General features: G+C 36.4%; 2 protein-coding genes and 1 pseudogene across 4 annotated transcripts in view; 2 read left to right on the top strand and 1 right to left on the bottom strand.

Annotated features, from left to right (window-relative positions):
* Positions 1 to 173: 173 nt before the first annotated feature.
* On the top strand, positions 174 to 18100 carry LOC137389829 (aminoacylase-1-like). Of its 2 annotated transcripts, none has more exons than XM_068075956.1 (13): positions 174 to 294; positions 806 to 895; positions 1124 to 1188; positions 1600 to 1704; positions 2497 to 2565; positions 2667 to 2916; positions 3920 to 3993; positions 4277 to 4326; positions 4543 to 4610; positions 4766 to 4902; positions 16102 to 16181; positions 16338 to 16398; positions 17753 to 18100. In XM_068075956.1, the coding sequence occupies exons 2-13, from the start codon at positions 814 to 816 to the stop codon at positions 17900 to 17902; spliced, it is 1191 nt and encodes a 396-aa protein (XP_067932057.1). In that variant the 5' UTR covers positions 174 to 294; positions 806 to 813; the 3' UTR covers positions 17903 to 18100. The 2 variants fall into 2 exon arrangements, with proteins under 2 accessions (XP_067932057.1, XP_067932058.1); XM_068075957.1 differs by lacking the exon at positions 174 to 294 and adding an exon at positions 349 to 381.
* Positions 4943 to 9867, top strand: LOC137392267 (uncharacterized; annotated as a pseudogene).
* A 137-nt stretch (positions 18101 to 18237) lies between the features above and the next one.
* LOC137389824 (unconventional myosin-Ie-like) overlaps positions 18238 to 21585 on the bottom strand; it is a 36078-nt gene continuing 32730 nt past the window's right edge. For both annotated transcript variants that reach the window (XM_068075951.1, XM_068075950.1), the window contains 2 exons: positions 19112 to 19299; positions 18238 to 18676 (listed from right to left, as the gene is read on the bottom strand). In XM_068075951.1, coding sequence (XP_067932052.1) covers positions 18600 to 18676; positions 19112 to 19299 — 265 coding nt within the window. In that variant the 3' untranslated portion in view covers positions 18238 to 18599. The remainder of the gene's footprint in view (positions 18677 to 19111; positions 19300 to 21585) is intronic.

Below are 21585 nucleotides of genomic sequence, written 5' to 3' on the forward strand. Positions count from 1 at the left end.
TGGTACATGCACGTGGTTTGCTAATTACCTTAGATTAGGATATACCATAAAAATTATGAATAGTTTTGGTAACATACATGTATTTCTCAGGCTATCTTATAGCATTCTAATATGTAACACAAAATGGTGTAATCCAATTCTCAGCCACAGATCACACTACAATTTAGTTGCCAATAGGTTAAAGGGGATGACCCCAGTGACAACAGGTCGTCTAGGTGGTGTTTCATGCCAATAAGACCTGGTGATTGCCACTGATTGGTGACAGTTTTCACGAATAACTTATTTTCTATAAACGTAGGTAAAATCGTTTAGTCAGTGTAAAACAGGTCGCGAGGCAGAGCGCATCTCTAGCACCCTATAAGACTTAAACTAGCAGTATCGGTACACAAATAATATTTTGCTTCTGTTATAATGCAGTTCGCTTGTCACATTTTAGATAATAGCTAGCAGAATGAGCTTGTAATAATTTGTAATAATAGTCTAGTAATAGTTATGTTAATTACAGCCATCCAATTAGCAGAGTATCTGATATTGCTTATTTTTGAGATATCCCATTGGTGTGGTAGATTTCTCTACATTATAGGATACGAGCTAAAGTTATGATTTGTCTTTTTCCTTCTCTGTTTGCAAAAAAAAAAGTGGAGAGTTTGATCAGCTTTAGCTTGCGTTTCAGCTTGTTTCTCACAATTAGAGCTGATTTTCACCTTCTATCCTTTAGCATTTTGCTTGCTTACTATGAGATGTTACTATACTATTGATGATATGATATACTATACTATGAGATGCATATCATTTCTGTTTTCAGCAGTCAGTATGAATGCAGAGGAACATCGGTCTACCAAAGTATTTAGAGACTACCTCAAAATCAAGTCGGTTCAGCCGGAGCCAGACTATGGTAATCTACTTCTAATCATCTATTAGAATGGATACACCTCAACTTCCCAGGAAACCAGCTCAATAACTATTTGTGTTAAATCTTTTTATTATGGTGTTGTTGACAGGTGTTGTAGACAGTTTTAGGGACATTGCATACAGTTTATCATTCTATAGCAGAAAGTATTGTCTACTTTTACCTGTTTATATTGCAAACAGTGTTGTGAATTTTCATGAATTCATATTGTAGGCAGCATTGTGAAATTTTTAGAAGAATACGCTAAGACTTGTGAATTTCCATGTCGAGTGCATGAGGTAAGTTACTTCTGCATTAATTGGTATACATATCATTCACCTGTTGGATCAGTTACTTGTAATGGTTGGGTGTATATTACATCTTTATTATAGCCAACCTGTTGTTACAAACCCTTATTCATTCTTCATTTATTACATCTCTCTCATTCCTTCAAATAGCCATCTACCTAAAGAGCCCTGATGCACAGATTAGCATGCGACTCAAGAGAATTGTGCAAAGAGCTTCCTACATATCTTCTATTTAATGATATTATACTAAAGATTGTAGTTTCAATGAGTTGCTACCAATTATCCTCAGCAGAGATCTATGATCGCCGTGTTAGGGGCTGACATTGGTTTATGGTTGTTGAAAAAATGTCTTTTGTGTTTTCATTGTAAATGCATGTTTTAGACCATAAGTTATGATTATAGGCTGTACCAGGATTTCCCATAGTGATAATGACGATAGAAGGCAGCAATCCGAGTCTTCCAAGCATCCTACTCAACTCTCATACCGATGTGGTACCAGTCTTTCCTGTAAGTTATGAGGGTGCCCTGTGCCATAGTGTATTCCAGAATCAGTTAATTTCATTAGCTGTCAAATAGCTATACATGTATATTTGTGTGATAGAAATAGGTTTCACTCATAAAATATCTACACCCACCGGGAGATGAATGACTCGCTAAAGAAGCGTTAGGAAGGCGATGGTAAACTCATCCACACTCTATGTGGGTATCTATTTGCTAAGCAATTGTTCTCTGTAGTAGTGTCAAGCTTAATTTTAAAATTTGTTTTTATTTCATATTTATGCAAATGGATATGGAAGGCTGTGCTATTTTGCACATTGCACCTCTTCTCAAGATAAATTGTGGAATGGCAGGCATAGCTTGATTTCTATCGGTATATATGATAAAGCTATTTGTTCTAGTACTTTTTAGCCACTTGACTGGTTGGGACACCCAAAGACATTTGTTGCTTATTTGCCTTATTACTGATAATAAAGTAAGTCTTAATACCAGTTCATATGGCTGATATGGTATATCTTGTGATCAGACAATGGAGACATCACACATACCCTACTCAGTCATAATATGCGCTAGTACGCTGGCAGTCTCGTGTGCCGTGAGAGATAATCGTGTGTAATAGCTACATATACAATTATTCCTCCCTAAAGCAAGGTATTTGAATGGTGCGGATATTAGTCTGGTTGGCTGGGAATCTGAATATTCAGGTTCCATTCCTGTGCGGTGCTATCTTTTATTACAGCTTTTTATGGACATTGTTCTTATTATAGTAATGATTAGTGCACTCAGAATTTCTTCCCTTAGGACCAGTGGAAATACGATCCCTTTTCTGCAACTAAAGATGAGGAGGGGAACATCTACGCTCGAGGATCACAGGAAAGTCATTTATGCTATGTTCAGTAGCTTGGTTTAGTTTGTAGCGTTTGTTGCAGTTTATAGAGTACATAACATTGTTATCGGAGAGTGATTTGTTGCAGGACATGAAGTGTGTAGGCATACAGCATCTGGAGGCAATGAGAGAACTGACTGCTGAGGGGGTGCGACTACTCAGAACTGTCCATATATCATTCGTGCCTGATGAGGAAGTGGGAGGTAAGAAGGGCATGAAGCCTTGGTGCCAACAGGAAGACTTCAAGTCACTTAATGTTGGATTTGCTATGGATGAGGGGCTTGCGAATCCAGGAGATGAGATGAGAGTATTCTACTCGGAGCGTACTGCTAGATGTACGTAAGAGTATTCAACTACTATAAACAATGTCATATGAGAACTACTAGCCTTTTTGCATTTTCTCACGCTAATACTTTGTCTTCCTTATTTCCAATGCACTCTTGTCTATATCTTTTATTTGTAACCTACACCTCACCTATTCTGCCTGTCAGTCACCGATAGTCATAACAGGCACAGATATCTGCTTGTTATGAATATCTGAGTCGTCTTTTTTCAGCCCATAGTATTTATGTATTATACTGGTATAGTAAAATTTAGCCACTGTTATTTTATGTAAATTGTTACTAGGCAGGTTGGATGTTATACATTATTGACTTTTGTAGCTTATTCTATATTTCTCAAAGTTGATCGTGTATCTGTCGTCGGTGTGGGTGTTCAGCTATAGCTATTAAAATCTTGGAATAAATAATCCGTAACGCAGAAGATTTGATCTTGGACCCCCAGTTCACCAGTCCAATACCTTTCATGATATAAGCCAATTCAGCCACACGCGCTTGACGGATTCATTAGGTGATATATGTCGCTATATGGGAGCAAATACGCTACCGCTTTCTATCACGACGCAACGTGATGGCTTCATGTCATGATAAGCGGTAGCCCTTATTAGTAAGCTCACTCAAATTATCCGTTGGCAATGTGCCAGACTAATAGCAAGTGGCAGGCAACTCTCATTGCCTCTCATTGTTTATAAGCAGATTTTTAGTACCTGGGCAACGCCGGGTTGCACAGCTAATATATTACATCTGACATACTCCATAGTGTGTTGACCCTTCTGCAGCCATCATGGCTGTTAATTAGCAAATGACACTTTATACCAGACATTATCATATTAACACCGTCGTGCCAATTTGCATTATAGAACAGCATTGTGCAAAAAAGCTTTTTTAATACACACAATTCACTTTACTATTTTTTAGTTTTTTGTCTCATGGTATAATTCACTTTGAACGGCATTAACTGGTGTAAATAAAGTTAATGTCTAATCGTAAACTATTTTAGGGGCTTCGTTTGTGGCTCATGGCAACCCCGGTCATGGCTCCGGTTTTATACCAGACACTGCAGGCTACAAAGTGGTATGTTGAATGCTTACGATACCTTAGCCATATGTTTTATGCCAGACACTGCAGGCTATAAAGTGGTATGTTGAATGCTCACGATACCTTAGCCATATTTTTTCTAAGAAGAGTTTCCCATGTTTCATCTTGTACTAAAAAAAAGGCTCCGGCAGGAAAAACCGTAAATTTTGGTAGCACGCTAGCAATATTTATGAATGTGATTAATGCTCAAACTGCCAGTGCACATGCATCTCTTGTTGATTCCTTGAATCCAAAAGTATTCCAATTTGTTCTCTTGCAGCAAAAGATACTGGGAAAGCTTCTTGAATTCAGGGATCAGCAAGAAGCGAGGTATGTACTTGCAGTAGGGAAGTGTCACCCTTAGTACAGTTATAAGAAGGTGTCTGTCCCAGAACTTAGTACAGTTATAGGAAGGTGTCTGTCCCAGAACTTAGTACAGTTATAGGAAGGTGTCCATCCCAGTACACAGTAGAGTTATAGGAAAGTGTCTATCCCAGTATTCAGTACAGTTATGAAAGTACATTCACTGTTTGTGCGTTGTTGCAGGCTCAAGAGTGACTCAAAACTTACAGTCGGAGATGTGAATACAGCAAACATAACAAGCCTTAAGATGAGTATTTACGAACTGTTCTGTTCAGGAATTTTCAACTCTCAATATTTTTAGCATGGTTAAGTAATCCTTCTACAGTCACAATCACGCAATTACTATAATCATGTTTGCCATCTCAACAACCGCGCTATTATATCCTGCCTTTATGCGTTCAAGGAGGAGTGCAGCCCAACGTTGTACCTGATAGGCTTGAAGTTGGTTTTGACATTCGTGTCACCCCTTCGGAAATAACCCAAGTGGATGAAATGTTGGATAGTTGGTGCTCTGAATGTGATGTTTCACTTGAGGCCTTCCATGTAAGTTTCTTTCTTGTACCAACAAGCACTATATTCCAGGATGTGGAGGTGCATCCTGGCAGTTCTTTCATCGCTCTCCTTTGCTGTTGCCACAAGCTCAAATTGTTTTTTATCTCAATCTCTTGATGCTTTATTCCATTATAAGGCTGCAGTGGTAACTTGTAAGAGACGCGAATGAAAATATCTTGAACGAAAAGGCTGATCATTTAATAAGAATTATATGTGACTCATCAGCTTTCATATTTGTACCATAAATATTTTCCACACAGATTATTTTAAACGATCTGCTACCACTAGTCAAATAATCCAGTCTTTTGCATCTTTAGAGGTTGCCTTGCAACAAAATTTACGTTACAGTTATTTGATATCAAAAGATTCACCATGTCTTACTCTGTTGTTTTGTAGGTGCCAAATATGTGGAAATGTGATTACAAGCTCTTAAAAGCTAAAAAACGAACAGTTAATCGCAGCCACACGAGACCGCCTTAGTTTGGATTCTCTTTCCAAAACGGCTCAAATGTGACGTAGTTGTGGTAGATGGTTTCTGTTTACACTTTCATGCAACCTTATTCGTCGAAATATTTTCACAAATATACTTCACGCATTCAATAAAACCATGTCTATTGTTCTTACGCGTCTATTTTATCGTCATTGTAATGCTGCCACTTTAGCAGTGATATCTTATAACTTACCGTAAAAGTTAATTTAATTTTTAAACCTTACCTTGAAGGAGTACATATCATTGTCTGATAATCATGACGAGCCTATTGGTCACCTGTGATAATCAAAAAGTGCTGCAGAAATTATTTGCGAAGTATTGGGTCACGTGATCAGATTGGGACTTGACGATTAAATCAAGCCAAAATGAAACTAAAGTAGCGAGCATCTATATTTGATACGGGGTCTTCGGTGAAACCCGAAGTGTTTGTCATAAACTAGTGCTATGATAAGTTTTATATTGAGCTTTTTATTGGCCTTTCAATTCACGTGAGAACATCACGTGACAAGACAATAACCAAACTGTAATGACTACGTCAGATAAATAAAGAGATTCCAATCTACGGCGGCTTTTCGTTTTTGAGCTTTTAAGAGCTTGTAATCGCATTTCCACATGTTTGGCACCTACAACACAACAGAGTAAAACATGGTGAATCTTTTAATACCAAATAACTGTAATGTGAATTTTGTTGCAAGTCAACCTTTAAGTTCATCTTCAAAGATTTTGTGTCACTCCTAAGTAATGGAACTCTTTGGTCTTATCAAAGGGTGCCAGTTTCCTAAACCAATATTGGGACTATTTGAAATTTCTATCAGTTTATCTGGTTTCATTTTAACAAATTGACATTCAAATTTTTAGCTTTCACGTATGCCCAAACAGGTTTTCGAATATCACTCTGGTGAGCCAAAATATAGTGATCACCAAGTACATAAAATATGCAAAAGGAAAACAATATGCTTGTGAGATTACATCAACTACTGGATTACCTCTCTCAGAGGTTAGGTAGCTATATGACTAGCATCATCAGAGGTTAGGTAACTATATGACTAGCATCATCAGAGTTTAGGTGACTATATGACTAGCATAATCAGAGACTAGGTTTAATGACTAGCATCATCAGAGGTTAGGTGACTATATGACTAGCATCATCAGAGACTAGGTGACTACATGACTAGCATCATCAGAGGTTAGGTAACTATATGAATAGCATCATCAGAGGTTAGGTAACTATATGACTAGCATCATCAGAGGTTAGGTAACTATATGACTAGCATCATCAGAGTTTAGGTGACTATATGACTAGCATAATCAGAGACTAGGTTTAATGACTAGCATCATCAGAGGTTAGGTGACTATATGACTAGCATCATCAGAGACTAGGTGACTACATGACTAGCATCATCAGAGGTTAGGTAACTATATGAATAGCATCATCAGAGGTTAGGTAACTATATGACTAGCATCATCAGAGGTTAGGTAACTATATGACTAGCATCATCAGAGGTTAGGTAACTACATGACTAACATCATCAGAGGTTAGGTGACTATATGACTAGCATCATCAGAGGTTAGGCGAATATATGACTAGCATTGTCAGAGGTTAGGTAGCTACCTAAATATGTGTCACAAATTCTGAAATGTGAGATTACTAGCAAGATATGTATATGTTATTCTTACACGCGCATAGCTAATTTTTATGCTGCATTTAATAGTCATAGTCATCACACATTGTGGTATTACTGCCTGATAATTTGTGGCTTTGTTTATGATTTGGTTGTATTGCACCTCAACCTCTTAGTGAATACCAAAGTGATAAAAAATTCTAGATTACTTGACTTATTATGAATACTGGAAAAAAATTTAATCGGATCATTGAATACTTCAGAGCTTTAATACACACATCAGATGAAAGAATAAATCAACAATCCTCCACAACATTTTCTCCTAACTGGATTAGCAAGCTGTATATCACTTGTCAGGACACTTCTAACTGCGAGATTTTTTCTCGAGCGCGTCACATAACTATCACTGTGAGACAGTTTTTGTGACAATTTGGAGACTGCTCTGGAAAAAGCTCAGTTGCACACAGGGAAATGAACATCTACAGTGTCAGTATACACAGGATTAATCGATAACAGTTGCTGAGCTGCGATGGCATTGATCAAGGAGGTGACACAAGTGGGTAAGGATATAGGACTCACAAACACTATTGTTCACAAAGAGGAAAGAAGTACTGCAATCATTGCAGAATGAATAACCACAATTCTTTGGAATGCAGGAGAGTTGGAGGGAGATCCATACAAGGAGCAGGAGCAGTGAAAATCATCCAGGATGAGACTTCTAGTTCGATTAAGGATAACCAACAAAATATAGATGAGCCTACGGAAATCACTTTGACTGGAAAAAAGTTTGTAAATGTAGTCGTTTGTAAATCTGTACCATAATGCAACAATAAACTGGCAAAAAAATAAATGAAGAAGTCAATGGAAAATCTGTTACACTAATAAGGGATACAGGAACTGACACAATTCTTGTCAATGCAAGGTTCGTGAATCTCAAAAACTTTGGCAGGCGAGACAGTTTATTTAACTATGGCAGACGCAAGTATAAAGAAGGCCCAATTAGCAAATATAGAAATCAAGTCCGAATTATACAATAGCCTGTTCTAGGTGGCGATCAAGGACACAACTATTCATGATTTACTGATTGGAGATGTTGACGGAGCAAGACCACATGGACAGCTATTGGATAACTGGAAAGAGTGTGTTGTGATGACTCGAGCTCGGATAGCCAAGGTGAAGACCGAAATTAAACCACTCAGGATTGACTCATCATCCTACCCATTGAGTGTGAGAAAGAACGATCTAATTAAACTCCAACAGGATGACTCAACGTAAGAGTAATTCTTCAACACGCAAGAGGTTTTGGGTAAAAAGGGATGCACTACTCTGTGTGTGTTGTAAAACAAAATTCTACACCATGAGTATATGAACCCAAAACTAAATAAAGAAAAGCCCTTTGACTGGAGAAACGACCAAGATGTCATTTATCGGTTCCGTGGGGAAACGAATTTTCTGTCGCTTTTGGCAGACGTTAATAAAGCTGTCGCCTAGTAACAATAAACAAAGGATATAAATGTTAGTAAATCGTAAATATTATCGACAAGATGTCAGTCGATGAATTACAATATGATCATCTGAGAGGCGTTGCTTTGTGCTAAAAGCTAAAAAAAACTCACGACTATGAAAAAATAAAAGTTGGAAAAACCAGTCCACATACCGCTCGGCATTCAAAACGAAAAAATAAAAATGTATTTGATCCCGTGATCGTTGGTAATCTTTTGTCTAATCAGTATAATAATAATTCAGATGATGGTAGTGATGTAAACTCTGAAGGCTTTGAATATACAGAGAAAAGTGATGATTATGATAGCTCGGATGATGATGATGCGACTGGCGTTGGCTATGCTGTGGCGTCGGACTCTGCCGAAAGGAATGCTTCCAAGCATTTCATACATGAACAATTGTACATAGTTGTAGCTTTTTCATAGCAGTACATATGTAAATGAATATTTATGTACAAAATGTTTTGTTAGTAGAAATAGATTTCAGTTTGAGTTATGTTTGTTCATAGAATACCGATTTTATTGAATTTTCAAAAATAAATTACACGATTTTTAGGGCTTTTACCCGGCCAAAGGGTTAAGCAACTCATGGTACCCACATCATTCAGAAATTAAATTCTACAAAAAGCTCATGACTGCATAATGAATGGACATATCAGAATAAAGAAGACAACAGACAGAATCCTCTCAAATTTTGCCTGGGCTGAATAGAGACGTGGTACGCTTTTACCAATGATGGGACATCTGCCAAAAAACATTAAAAAGGATCAGTCATGAAGGTGCCAGTACAAGAGACTCCATTTATCGACGCCCTGTTTAAGAGGTGCGCTGTTGATCTGATTGGACCAATCAACCCTCCAAGTCACCAAGGACACGCTACACCTAACACTGGTCTACTGTACTACTAAATACTCTGAGGCTATACTACTGAAAAACATTGACTCAGTTACTGTCGGGGAAGCATTGCTTGACATGTACAGATGTGTCAGAATACCAGAGGAGGCTACTGAGTGATCAAAGAACACAATCATCTCAGACTACATGAAAGAGTTCACCAGGTTACTTGGAATGTGTTAGCTTTCAACAACTACCTATCATGCAATGGCAGATGGGTTAGTCGAGCAGTTCAATGGCACTGAAGAGTATGCTAAAGAAACTATGTTCCAAAGAGCCAAGGCAGTGACATAGTTTCATCAATTCATCTCTGTTTGTATATAGAGAAAATCCTACAGGAGTCAACAGGCTTCTCACCCTTCGAGCTTCTGTATGGAAGGACCGTCAGAGGACCGATGTACATTCTAAGACAATTACGGACAAAAGAAGATACCACGGAGGATGTTAAATTATCAGCATGCCTTTGAACTCTGAAAATGATTAGATGATCGGATGGAAGATCTCCTAGCCAAGCAGGGAGATTTCAAGCCCAGTGACATAGTATTGATGCTCCTCTGGACTGATGGAAACAACTTTCTCATGCACTGGCAAAACCCTTTTACTTTTGAGAAAAAAGTCAGGCTGAATGACTACATAATAAACATTCAAGGTAAAAGATGAACATACCATGCCAACATATTGAAAAGATACTATGGAAAAGAAAATGAAGCTAAGCAGACAACGATTGTAGCTATGTTGACATTGGAGGCTGAAGGTGTTGGTATGATTAATCCTGAGGGTGACGAAACAGGAATGTGGAGAAAGTTTGTTGGATCTGTACCAAACCATGCAACAAACAGAAACAAACAAAGATGTAATATATTAGGAGCAGGACTAGAGAACTACCAACAATTGCTGCTAACTGAACATTTAGATAAGTTTGCTGTTATCTTTAGTGACCTACCAGGAACTGCAATTGGACTCTATTGAACTCACAACTGATGAACCAATCAAGTCTAAACTGTATGGGTTATCCTACAGAGTAAGAGAAACTTTCAAAGAGGGCATCATGGATATGCTAAAATGGGTGTAATCAGACCATCTATATCTCAATATTCTAGTAAAGAAGTCAGACAGAAGCAACAGAATTGGTATTGACTATCGCAAACTGAATGTTCAAAATTTCAATTTTTGATCTATTTCAGAAGTTAAGCGGAGATAAGTACTTGACCAAACTTGATCTATTAAAAAAATGTTGGCAAATACAAGTCAAAAAAGAAGACATCCCTAAAACAGCATTCGTCACATCTGACGGACATTATGAAATCATCAAGATGCCATTTAGAATGGCCAACTCTAGAACAACATTGGTTAGAGAAATGAGAAACTCCTAGGAGATCTCGACGGTGCATACAACTACATCGATGGCATCCTTGCACACGGTGAAAATTGAGACCAGCATATCGAATTGTTCACTGAAGTATTTAGGCGACTCAGATATGCTGGACTCACAGTTCGACCAAGCAAGTGCAGAATAGGAGAGACCAAAGTGGTGTTCATCGGACACCAACTTCAGGCCAATGAGATTCGACCACTAAAAACAGCATTGAGAAATTCAGGATAGCACCTAGGCCCTCTGATAAAACTTAAGTGATATCATTCCTTGGATTTAATGGATATTTTAGGGATTACATACCTCACTATTTAACCATAGCTAGTCCACTGACAGATCTCATGAAAAAAGGAGAGCCTAAAAGATTAAGATTGCTGGACTTGCGGGAAAAGACATATAACAGCTCTAAGAATATGTTACACCAATTCTGAGACTGCCAGATGTTTTCAACCCATTTGTGCTGAAGATTGATACATTCGAGGTTGCACTTGGAGTCGTTCTAATCATAGATATAATAGTTTATTACATATCTATAGTTCTAATGCAAGCTTACGATGGAAACTGTTCCCAGTTTGTTATGCCAGCAAGAAAATCCTGCATCGAGTGAAAAATGCCTCAGCCATAGGAAAGAAGTGCCTAGCTATAAAGCAAGCTATTAAAAATATCTCCAGTATTTAAGGTATATGGTACAGAGTTTGTGCTGCAAACAAATCACCAACTACTAGTATACTTCAACCAATCTAAATTTGAAAACGGTAGAGTGATGAGATGAGCTGTGTATCTACAGGACTTTCGAATCAAGGTCGAGTCTATCAAAGGAAAAGACTATGTAGGAGCAGATTATCTCAGCAGAATTGACTCGGAATTTGAGTAATATTGGAGCAATTATCGTAAAGGATAATTCCTCTGGAGTTGCCCCAAATTCTTAAGCGCTGGTTACTAGCAAGAGTTTTTAATCTTACATGCGCGAAGATAGTTTTCATATTGCAAGTAATAACCATTGTCACCATACATCGTGGTATTACTGCCTTATAAGCTTGTGGCTTTGTTTCTGATTTGGTTGTATTGCACTATTATTATTGTTGTATCACCTATTAGTGAATGCCAAAGACTTACAACATTCTAGTTAACTTGACTTACTATAAATACTGGAACGATTTTTAACAGGATTATTATATATTTCGAGGCTTTACTGTACACATCAGTAGTAAGCTGTATATCACTTGTCAGGTCACTTCTGACTGCAGGAATTTTTCTCGAACTCGTCACATAACTATCACCAGTCCCCGAGATAGTTTTGTATGACAACATATCATATCACAATCATATCACAAATCATATGATAAACATATATCACAAAAAACTGTTTCCCAGTGATAGTATATATATATTATATACATATATATATATTGTATACATATATATAATCACTGGGAGACAGTTTTTTGTGACAATATATTGTCACAAAAATGTATATATTATATACATATATACCGTGAAACCTCTAATTGAACGCCACCTCTATTTGAACGCCATCTCCATTTGACCGCCACTTTGACAATCTTTGATCTCTATGAACCCATATCAAGTGATCAGTAAAAAAGTGTCCACAGATCATATTAATAACGAATCGTTTACATTAATAACAATAAATTCTCTCATTGTCCAACTCAAGCTTTGCTTTTTTTTCGTTAAAACTTTGCCAGCAACACCATATAGAAATAATTGATAACGCAAGTTTCTGGCCAAAGGTTATGTATAGCGAGCAAAACTTTTATGAATTACTTTGTGCTAAATGCAGCGGGTAAAAGTTTTGCTCTACCACAAAATTGTTTGGAAGATAATACCGATTAGTTTAGCAGTGCAAAAGAAGAGTTGAGGTCAGAAGACATTGTGGAAGGTATTGGACAACTAGAAAATGTTCGTTCCATCGAAAGCAACAATCAAAACGCAGCTATCCGAGCAAACGATACAAATATTTTCGTTTTAAATATATTAATTTTTATTTGTGCATGTAATATAAGCACCGTTGGGTAATTGGCCAATTTGGCGGCCCAATTAGAATACCAAATACTGGAAAATATCATAACCAAATACCAAATAAAATACCAAATTTTTGAAAATCTCAGAGCCAAATACCAAATAAAATATCAAATACTCACAATTTTGTAAATCAAATACCAAATCAATTGGTACCACTGGGAAATTTGAGAACCAAATACCAAGTGAAATACCAAATACTGGCAATTGTTCAAACCAAATATCAAATCAAATAGTAATACGTGAAAATCCCAAGACAAAATACCAAATACTGGCAATTCTTGAAACCAAATTCCATATCAAATAGTAATACTTAAAAATTTCAAAACGAAGTACCAAATAAAATATCAAATACTTGGAAATCTCAGTACCAAATCAAATAGGGATAATGGGAAATTTTATATTAAAATACTAAATAAATTACCAAACACTGCAATTTCTCGACATCAAATATCAAATCAAATAGTTATATTGTGAAATTTCTGAATCAAATACCAAATAAAATACCAAATACTGGAAATTTTAGAAATCAAATATTAAATCAAATAACAGAAGGCTACTGGGAAATTTCAGAACCAAATGATGTAAAATCTTACAGAGCCGATTCCAAATTGAATAATGGAAAATGTCAATTCAATATCAACATCATTATGCTAACTATGTTAAATATTAAATACTTGGAAAATATCAAGACCAAATTAAATTTATTTGCAGACTGAATTATCAAATTGTTTAGAAATCACTGATCACGTTCACATCCAACAACTCTGCCCATATAAAAATGTATACAATATTTATTATGTATTTATGTTACATTCAAATTGAATCAATATAATGTAGACAAAAAATCGTTTATGGTTGACAGTAATTTTAAAGGTACTACATTATTCATGGTATGTTCAAATTTAATAAAGATACTATTGACAGAAAATTGAGACAAATACAGAATGGCTTATTGTGATTGCGAGTTCTAAAGAATAAAATACACTATTATATCAAGGTAATTATGTATGCTGATGCAAGTTAATTAGGATTAGGACTAATTAGGTTAGGTTACAATGTAAACTGCTGTATACATTATTGAACATTAAATATTGCCAGACTTCTGCAAGAACGAGTTTGAGCGGCTGTGCAGCTCTGCCTCAAACATACCGTCCCCCATACGCATGCGCTCTGGTCTTAGGAAACGTCTGGCCAAACTAAACGCTCTTTCCAAAGAGGCTGAGCTAGCGAGGACAACCAAGTATCATTTGGCGAGTGTAGCTAGATGAGTATTGGAGCTGGATCACTCCCAGTACTCCATAGGGTCAACAGCTTCACTTTCAGGCACTGACTCTAGGTATGTTTTGACCATGGTCAGCGCAGAATCTTTCTCAGCCCGGGCTGCTTTACTCCTGACGAGAAGCTTTGTGTAAGTTTTCTCCAATCGTGGTTGCTTATGTGGAGGGGGATGGTCAGCATCAGCAATATTCATACCAAACAATTGACGAAAATACCAGAAAAAATATTGGCCAATTATAAACCAAATTATGATACCAAAGCAAATGCCAGATACTGGACAATCTCAATTATACCGAACATTACCAAATAAATTAGCAAATATTTATAAATTCAAAACCAAATACCAAATAAAATTCTAAATACTGGGCTATCTCAGAACAAAATTATCAAGTAAAATACCAAATACTAAAAATTCTCCAAACCAAATACCAAATCAAATAGTAAATACTAGGAAGTCACAGAACCAAATATCAAATAAAATAGTAATACTGGGAAATCTCAGGACCAAATATCAAATAAAATACCAATTACTGAAAATTCTCGAAACTAAATACCAAATCAAATAGTAATACTGGGAAATTTAAAAATCAAATACAAAATCAAATACCAAATACTGAGAAATCTAAGAACCAAATACCAAATAAAATACCAAATACTGGAAATTCTCGAAACCAAATCAAATAAATATAGTAATTGGTATTTGAATTTGCAAATAGATTTATTTGAACTAAAATCAATTACCTAACCCTGAATATAAGTATGACCCAGTTCATTTATGTCACTTGCTCATGAATATATTAAATTTGTAGCATTTAGTAGATTATCATTATATACTATAAATTTGGAAATTTATAGCATATTATTTGATAGCATCATTGCGGTAATCTGATCATACAATTGATTGATGCTTATAACTCCTCTTCTATTGCATATAAAAAGCTAGTTTTGGCTGCAAACTGTAGCAAACATCAATGAGTGCAATGAGCTTTTATGCAACATTGATAAATATAGATATACATGTAAAATAAAGACATATCTTCAAATTTAAAATGAATTGAAAAGTGAAAGCACCAACAAATTGCAAAGAAGGACACAGGCTATAATATCATCGCAGGTCAATTGCAAGCAATAAATATCAACTGGTAGAGATGTTTCTCTGTTTCTCAATGCATATTTATTAAGAGATCTTTGACAATTTGGAGGTAGGTTAGCAGATTTATTGTATCCGAAAGGTTTAATATTGCTCCACCGGAAAAAGAGGGCAAAATATAGGCGACATTCGCTTCGCCCGTAAAAGGCCTAAATTTATCTTCCCAAAATTCTGACGGGCCATTTGAAAAATACAACGCCAGCTTCTATTTAAACGCCGCCTCCAATTGACCGCCACTATAGAGGAAGGGTTGAAAAATAAATCACCATGGTATTCAATTAAGTTTTACGATATGTATAATACATATATTTGTTGTGACAATATATACATACAGTATATAGTCACCAAAATATTTGATCAAGCGCGTATATATACATGCACATAAATATACATGCACATAAATATATATACATATGCGCTTAGACAAATAGAAAAGCATCTGGACTTATCTTGGTTTCTCATGAAAACAATTAAAAGATTAATGGCATGTTTTTAGTGGTCAGAGACGCTGTTCTGAGCCTTATAAAGATAAGCAGCGTAATAGACTAGCTAATATGATCAAACTCTGGTTAACATAGTTTAAACTCCCATGCAGGCAGAAGAAGTAATAAGAATGCTAATGTTTACACATGCAACTCGAGAGTTTGATAAACTATTTACATTGGCCATTCCATGGTCTGCTATTGTTTCTTGCATACATGGCCACCTCTCTTATCTGAGAGGTCGTAAAAGGTGGTATGCGTATACATATATTTGCAGCGTTGGTTTCATACTCAGCCCTTGTAAATATATTCATGCAATATTAGTAGTTTGTGGAGACTCCTTTGTGGCTTTTATAGAAACAGAATGAGATGGGTATAACTTCTACAGACCCCGAGGATAAGTGGTGGAAGGCTTTTACTACAGCCTTAAACAACTGGTTAGTTACAACAGAACCACCGCTATGTATAACCACAAAGCCTTGGCTAGCGATAGCACCACTTCCATTTTGCCTTGTGTTCACCATAGAGAATATTCCTTATTCTTTTCTTGCTATGTCAACATATCTCACTTGCAATTTTATATGGATTTGCAGCAATGTGGCATACACTAAAGAGATCTTTCCAGCCGGCACAGATAGCCGTTACCTGAGACAGGTATTTGACATCCAGTGTTTAATAGGTTAGAAAGTAGGTTTATATCCTGCAATTAACTGGTTCTCTGGTTTATTCCACTTGGCTGCCTCCATACTGACTAGTTCATGGCCAGGGAACATTGCTATCATAACCGCCATGGAGAGCTTTATTTACAAATGATGTCTTTAAAGCACATAAATTACATAATTTTTTTATTATGTATTTCAATACATCCGAGTCTTGGCTTTCGAATGAGCCTATATTCAATACACAAAGAATAATAGAACTATGAAAAACAGTGTGTCAAAAGAATGTCCTGCAAAAAACACTTGGTTGCGGTTCCCACAATGTGATGTCATAATTATCATTTAGCCTTAGGTAGTCGATCCCTTTCGCTGCCATTGAGGCTGCACTTTTCTGCGACATTCGGTGCTGTTAAACCTGGAGAGCGCTAATAATAAACCAGGATTCTAGATAATCAACAATGCCCGGGATCGTGCTAACGCCCGACTAATACAAACTCATGTTCTGGGTTAATTAATTATGCTTCAATAAGTGTACTGTCGTTGATAAAGGAAATGAAATCACATCGATTAAATTGTGACCTGCGGTTGCGTGGCCCTAGGACTACATGTCAATCGCACTTTCGCGAGATCACGCAATGCTTGAAACTAATTAGTCTCAGTCGCGACCCTCAACATCACAATAAACTGAGAGGGCTAGTGCATAATATCATCGGGAAACTTAGTATGGTGCTTGGAATCTGAGTTATTTATCATAGAAATAATCTGTACATGGAGAACTAATGACACTGATTCCTTTGGCATCTTCATTGGTTCTCTGGAGTTGTCCTATCATCGCCTGACACTAGTCTCATTATCGTAGTTGATAAATATAAGTGGTAAGCAATAAAATAGGCGGTAAGAGCACACAACACCGCATAAGAAAATTGTGACGTCGCAATTTCCGAGCCTATGCCAGTAAACATTTCTGCGGTAGAGCGCTGGGGAAATCCTATAAACACCAACCAATGTCTGTCTCACCATGGCAAACAATAGCTCATTCGAAAGCCAATACTCTGATGTATTGAAATATACAATAGAAAAATTATCTAATTTATGTGCTTTAAATGATCACTCTATTGTATACTACTTTCTATGCTACTAGCTGCTGCAACCCGGCTATCATTAGCTAGCATTATTTTACAGTCAGTCTGTTCTGTTGGCATTTTACCCTACCCTACCACGCGTTCAACTTACCCTACTATACATTCAACTAGCCAGCGCTAAACATCCCATCCTACCTCCATTGTACCCTTGCAGTGTGACACTCTATCACCACTGTACCCTATCAATATGTCATTTTTGTTTTGTAGTTGGGCTTACCAGCCCTTGGCTTCTCTCCCATGAACCATACACCTATACTCCTTCATGATCACAACGAGTTCCTAAATGAGAGAATATTTTTAGATGGAATCCAAACAATGCGGGCAGTCATTGAAAGTGTCGCCAATGTAGAAAATTGAAACATGTGTTATCAGCTTTTACACACGCTTTTGTATGCAGATTTGATGACAGGGCTGGTTGCTTCTCACTAGTTTATTTTATTTGACTTATTTACAATGAATTACGATCATGTGAGTCTTATGTAAACAGACATCCCTAGTATCAGCCTCTCAGCTATAATGCTTTGTGGGTGCTCCACAGCTGCAAGTTTAGTCTCAAATCTGTGGTAACCATTAGACTAAAGGTTTGACACGCCAGCTTTGACCCTGCTGTTCATTTACCAAGTCTATGCTTATCTGACTGAATGTGTCCATATTAAGCCACTGATTGCTAGTGACTGCAAATAAAGTCATAGTTTTCAAGCGTGCTAAATCACATTGTATATTTTCACAGAAATAGTATTACAGCATCTAAAATATAAAAAATAGTTACTAAATATAAATGCTGTCCTGGGAAGGTGGAATGTTGATCTGCATATATTCAGAATCACCTCCAATGTAAAATAAGAATAATAGCCATGATGGCATAGCATAAATGAATAATATCGTAAAGAATGTATTGTGGGAAAGCTAATTATAGATAGATACATAAGTCATGCATATTTTTACTACTTGTCTGACATGCAAGCATACAGAGGCCTGCGTGGTATAAGTAAGTTGCTCAGTTAATATCACAGAGAAAGCAGTGACAAACATTGCTACAAAATTCTGTTAATTATTATATTTTCTCTACATAGTTGTATGGAAAAATGCCTTCTCTTCCCCGCAGTCTTCCCAGCCACCAGCCATTCTCATCTGCAAGCGATCCAACAATGTTAACACAAAAATAGAACTGGAATATTATAAGTTACCAAGAAACTCACCTAAGAGGTGAGTGTAACAGTTTTCTATAATTACATGTATACATCACTATCTCTGCACATTGTTTAAATGAAGGGTGAGTGGTGAGAATAGGGCTTATTGATTTACCTAGTTGATAATGCAGCAATACGCAATCGTGTCATATTAGCATTTTTGAGCAAACGGAAGAACCGGAAGATTCTAAAAACTATGTATGTAAAAGAGCTCGAGTGGCGATGTGGATGCACACGGGTAAAAGGTTTGTTACAAGTGGAATGTTGCCAAGGCAGAGTAAATGACTACATCAAAAGCTACATTAACAAGGCCCAAGAATGAAATTTATCAACCAGACAGAAAATAACAGCCTTGGTAGAAGTTAAAGCAACGCACTTTCTTTGATGACATCAATCATATCAGATTGGTTGAAGCTTAGCTCCTCCGTGTCCTGGGCATCATACGCGTAAAGAGCCTTGACCTTGGGCAAGCTTGGCTTAGGCTGAGCACTCTTTGGCTTTGGACGACCAGCAGCGGGTGGTGGCTTGTTGACCTTGTTGTCTCGACTCAGTTTCCTCTGCAATCTAAAAGTATGTCATTTATATACACGATGACATGCCTGTGTATAAGGACAGTGAACTAGGCTAGCCTATACAGGGAGAGGAGCATATATTAATTTATTTTAACCCTCAAGTTGTATGGACACTCCGCATCATTCAATTCATTGAGTGCCATGTATTGTAGACCTGACTACATAATACGCATGCCGACAACTGCCTATTTATACGCGCATATATATACACACGTATACATATACGCGTCTATATATATATATATATTCAAATATATATACATGTATAAATATACGTGTGTGTATATATCTATACGCATATATGTATATATATATGCGTATATATATACGCTTATTTATCTATACGTGTATATATCTATACGAGTATATATTTATACGTGTATATAATGTACATATATATATTATATATATGCATATATATATACGTATATATACATATATGCGTACATATCTATACATGTATAAATATACGGGTATATATATATGTGTGTGTGTATATATATACGCATATATATACATGTATATATACACATATATATCTGTCTATGTATACATGTATATATATGAATGTATATCTGTGTATATCTACGCCTATATATATAAACGTATATACATGGATATATAAACACGTATATATACATAGATATATGTGTATATATACATTTATATATTCGCAAGTATATATATAACGTGTGGATATATCGCAAGTCACCCGATCAGAGCAAAAGCATGAAACAGACCTGTTGTTACTCCAGAGAGAAAGAACAACCTGGATTTAAAAGGTTGACTTGCAACAAAATTCACATTACAGTTATTTGATATCAAAAGATTCACCATGTCTTACTCTGTTGTAGGTGCAAAATATGTGGAAAGGTGATTACAAGCTCTTAAAAGCTAAAAAACGAACAGAAAATCGCAGCCACACGAGACCGCCGTAGTTTGGATTCTCTTTCCAAAACGGCTCAAATGTGAGGTAGATGTGAAAGATGGTTTTTGTTTACACTTTCATGCAACCTTATTCGTCAAAATATTTTCACAAATATACTTCACGCATTCAATAAAACCATGTCTATTGTTCTTACGCGTCTATTTTATCGTCATCGTAATGCTGTCACTTTTGCCACTTTTAGCAGTGATATCCTATAACTTACCGTAAAAATTCGTTTAATTTTTTAGCCTTAGCTTGAAGGAGTACATATCATTGTCTGATAATCATAACGAGCCGTTTGTCACTTGTGATAATCGAAAAGTGCTGCAGAAATTATTTGCGAAGTATTGGGTCACATGATCAGATTACGACTTGCGATTAGACCAAACCGAAACAAAACTGTAAAGTAGCGAGCATCTATATTTGATACGGGGTCTTCGGTAAAACCCAAAGTGTTTGTCATAAACTAGTGCTACGATAAGTTTTATATTGAGCTTTTTATTGGCCTTTCAATTCACGTGAGAACATCACGTGACAAGACAATAACCAAGTTTCATGGCTACATCATCGAAATAAAGAGATTCCAATCTACGGCGGCTTTTCGTTTTTGAGCTTTAAAGAGCTTGTAATCACATTTCCTATGGCGCCTTACAGTGCCTCGCGTACCGCGTTCACAACTCGAGTTGTACAACTCGAGTTGCCGTGTTGTCCAACTCGAGTTGCCAAATTGTACAACTCGGCCTGGGTTTATGATTAAGTCGAGTCGTGTTATACGCAAAACTAACACGGGTTTGTAAAAAAGCAAAGTGAGTATTGGGGTGTCTCATATACAGAACATTTACAGAAATTTAATAATAATAGTTTAAATATATAGACACATTTAAATTATATATATATTGGCGATATTTGCGCATATTTATTTCTATAAATATAACGAGACAAAAACAATTGTAGAATGTAAAAGCAAAGTAAAAACAATCTATGTGGGAGGTAGGCCACTTCTTTTTCAAATGAAAAAGAGTTATCTCTCTAGAACCTGACAAAAAAGTGATTGAACACCAAAAATGAACATAGAAATTATTTCAACGGCGTTTAATGATGCACCAAAATAAATTCCATATATAGAAAATATAGCTAGAGAGAATGAAATGATGAGATGTTCTCAATCGAGTTGTTGAACTCGAGTTGCTGTTAAAAGAACTCGGCCTGGATTTTTGATGAACTCGAGTTGTACAACTCGAGTTGTACAACTCGAGTTATTTTTACAAACTCGAGTTGGTAAATATAACTCGAGTTGTACAACTCGAGTTGCAAACTCGGCGCAGTATTATTCGCTATTAGCTCTAGTTT

The sequence above is a fragment of the Watersipora subatra genome, chromosome 3 (genome assembly GCF_963576615.1).
Source record: "Watersipora subatra chromosome 3, tzWatSuba1.1, whole genome shotgun sequence".
In the NCBI taxonomy this organism is placed as follows: domain Eukaryota; kingdom Metazoa; phylum Bryozoa; class Gymnolaemata; order Cheilostomatida; family Watersiporidae; genus Watersipora; species Watersipora subatra.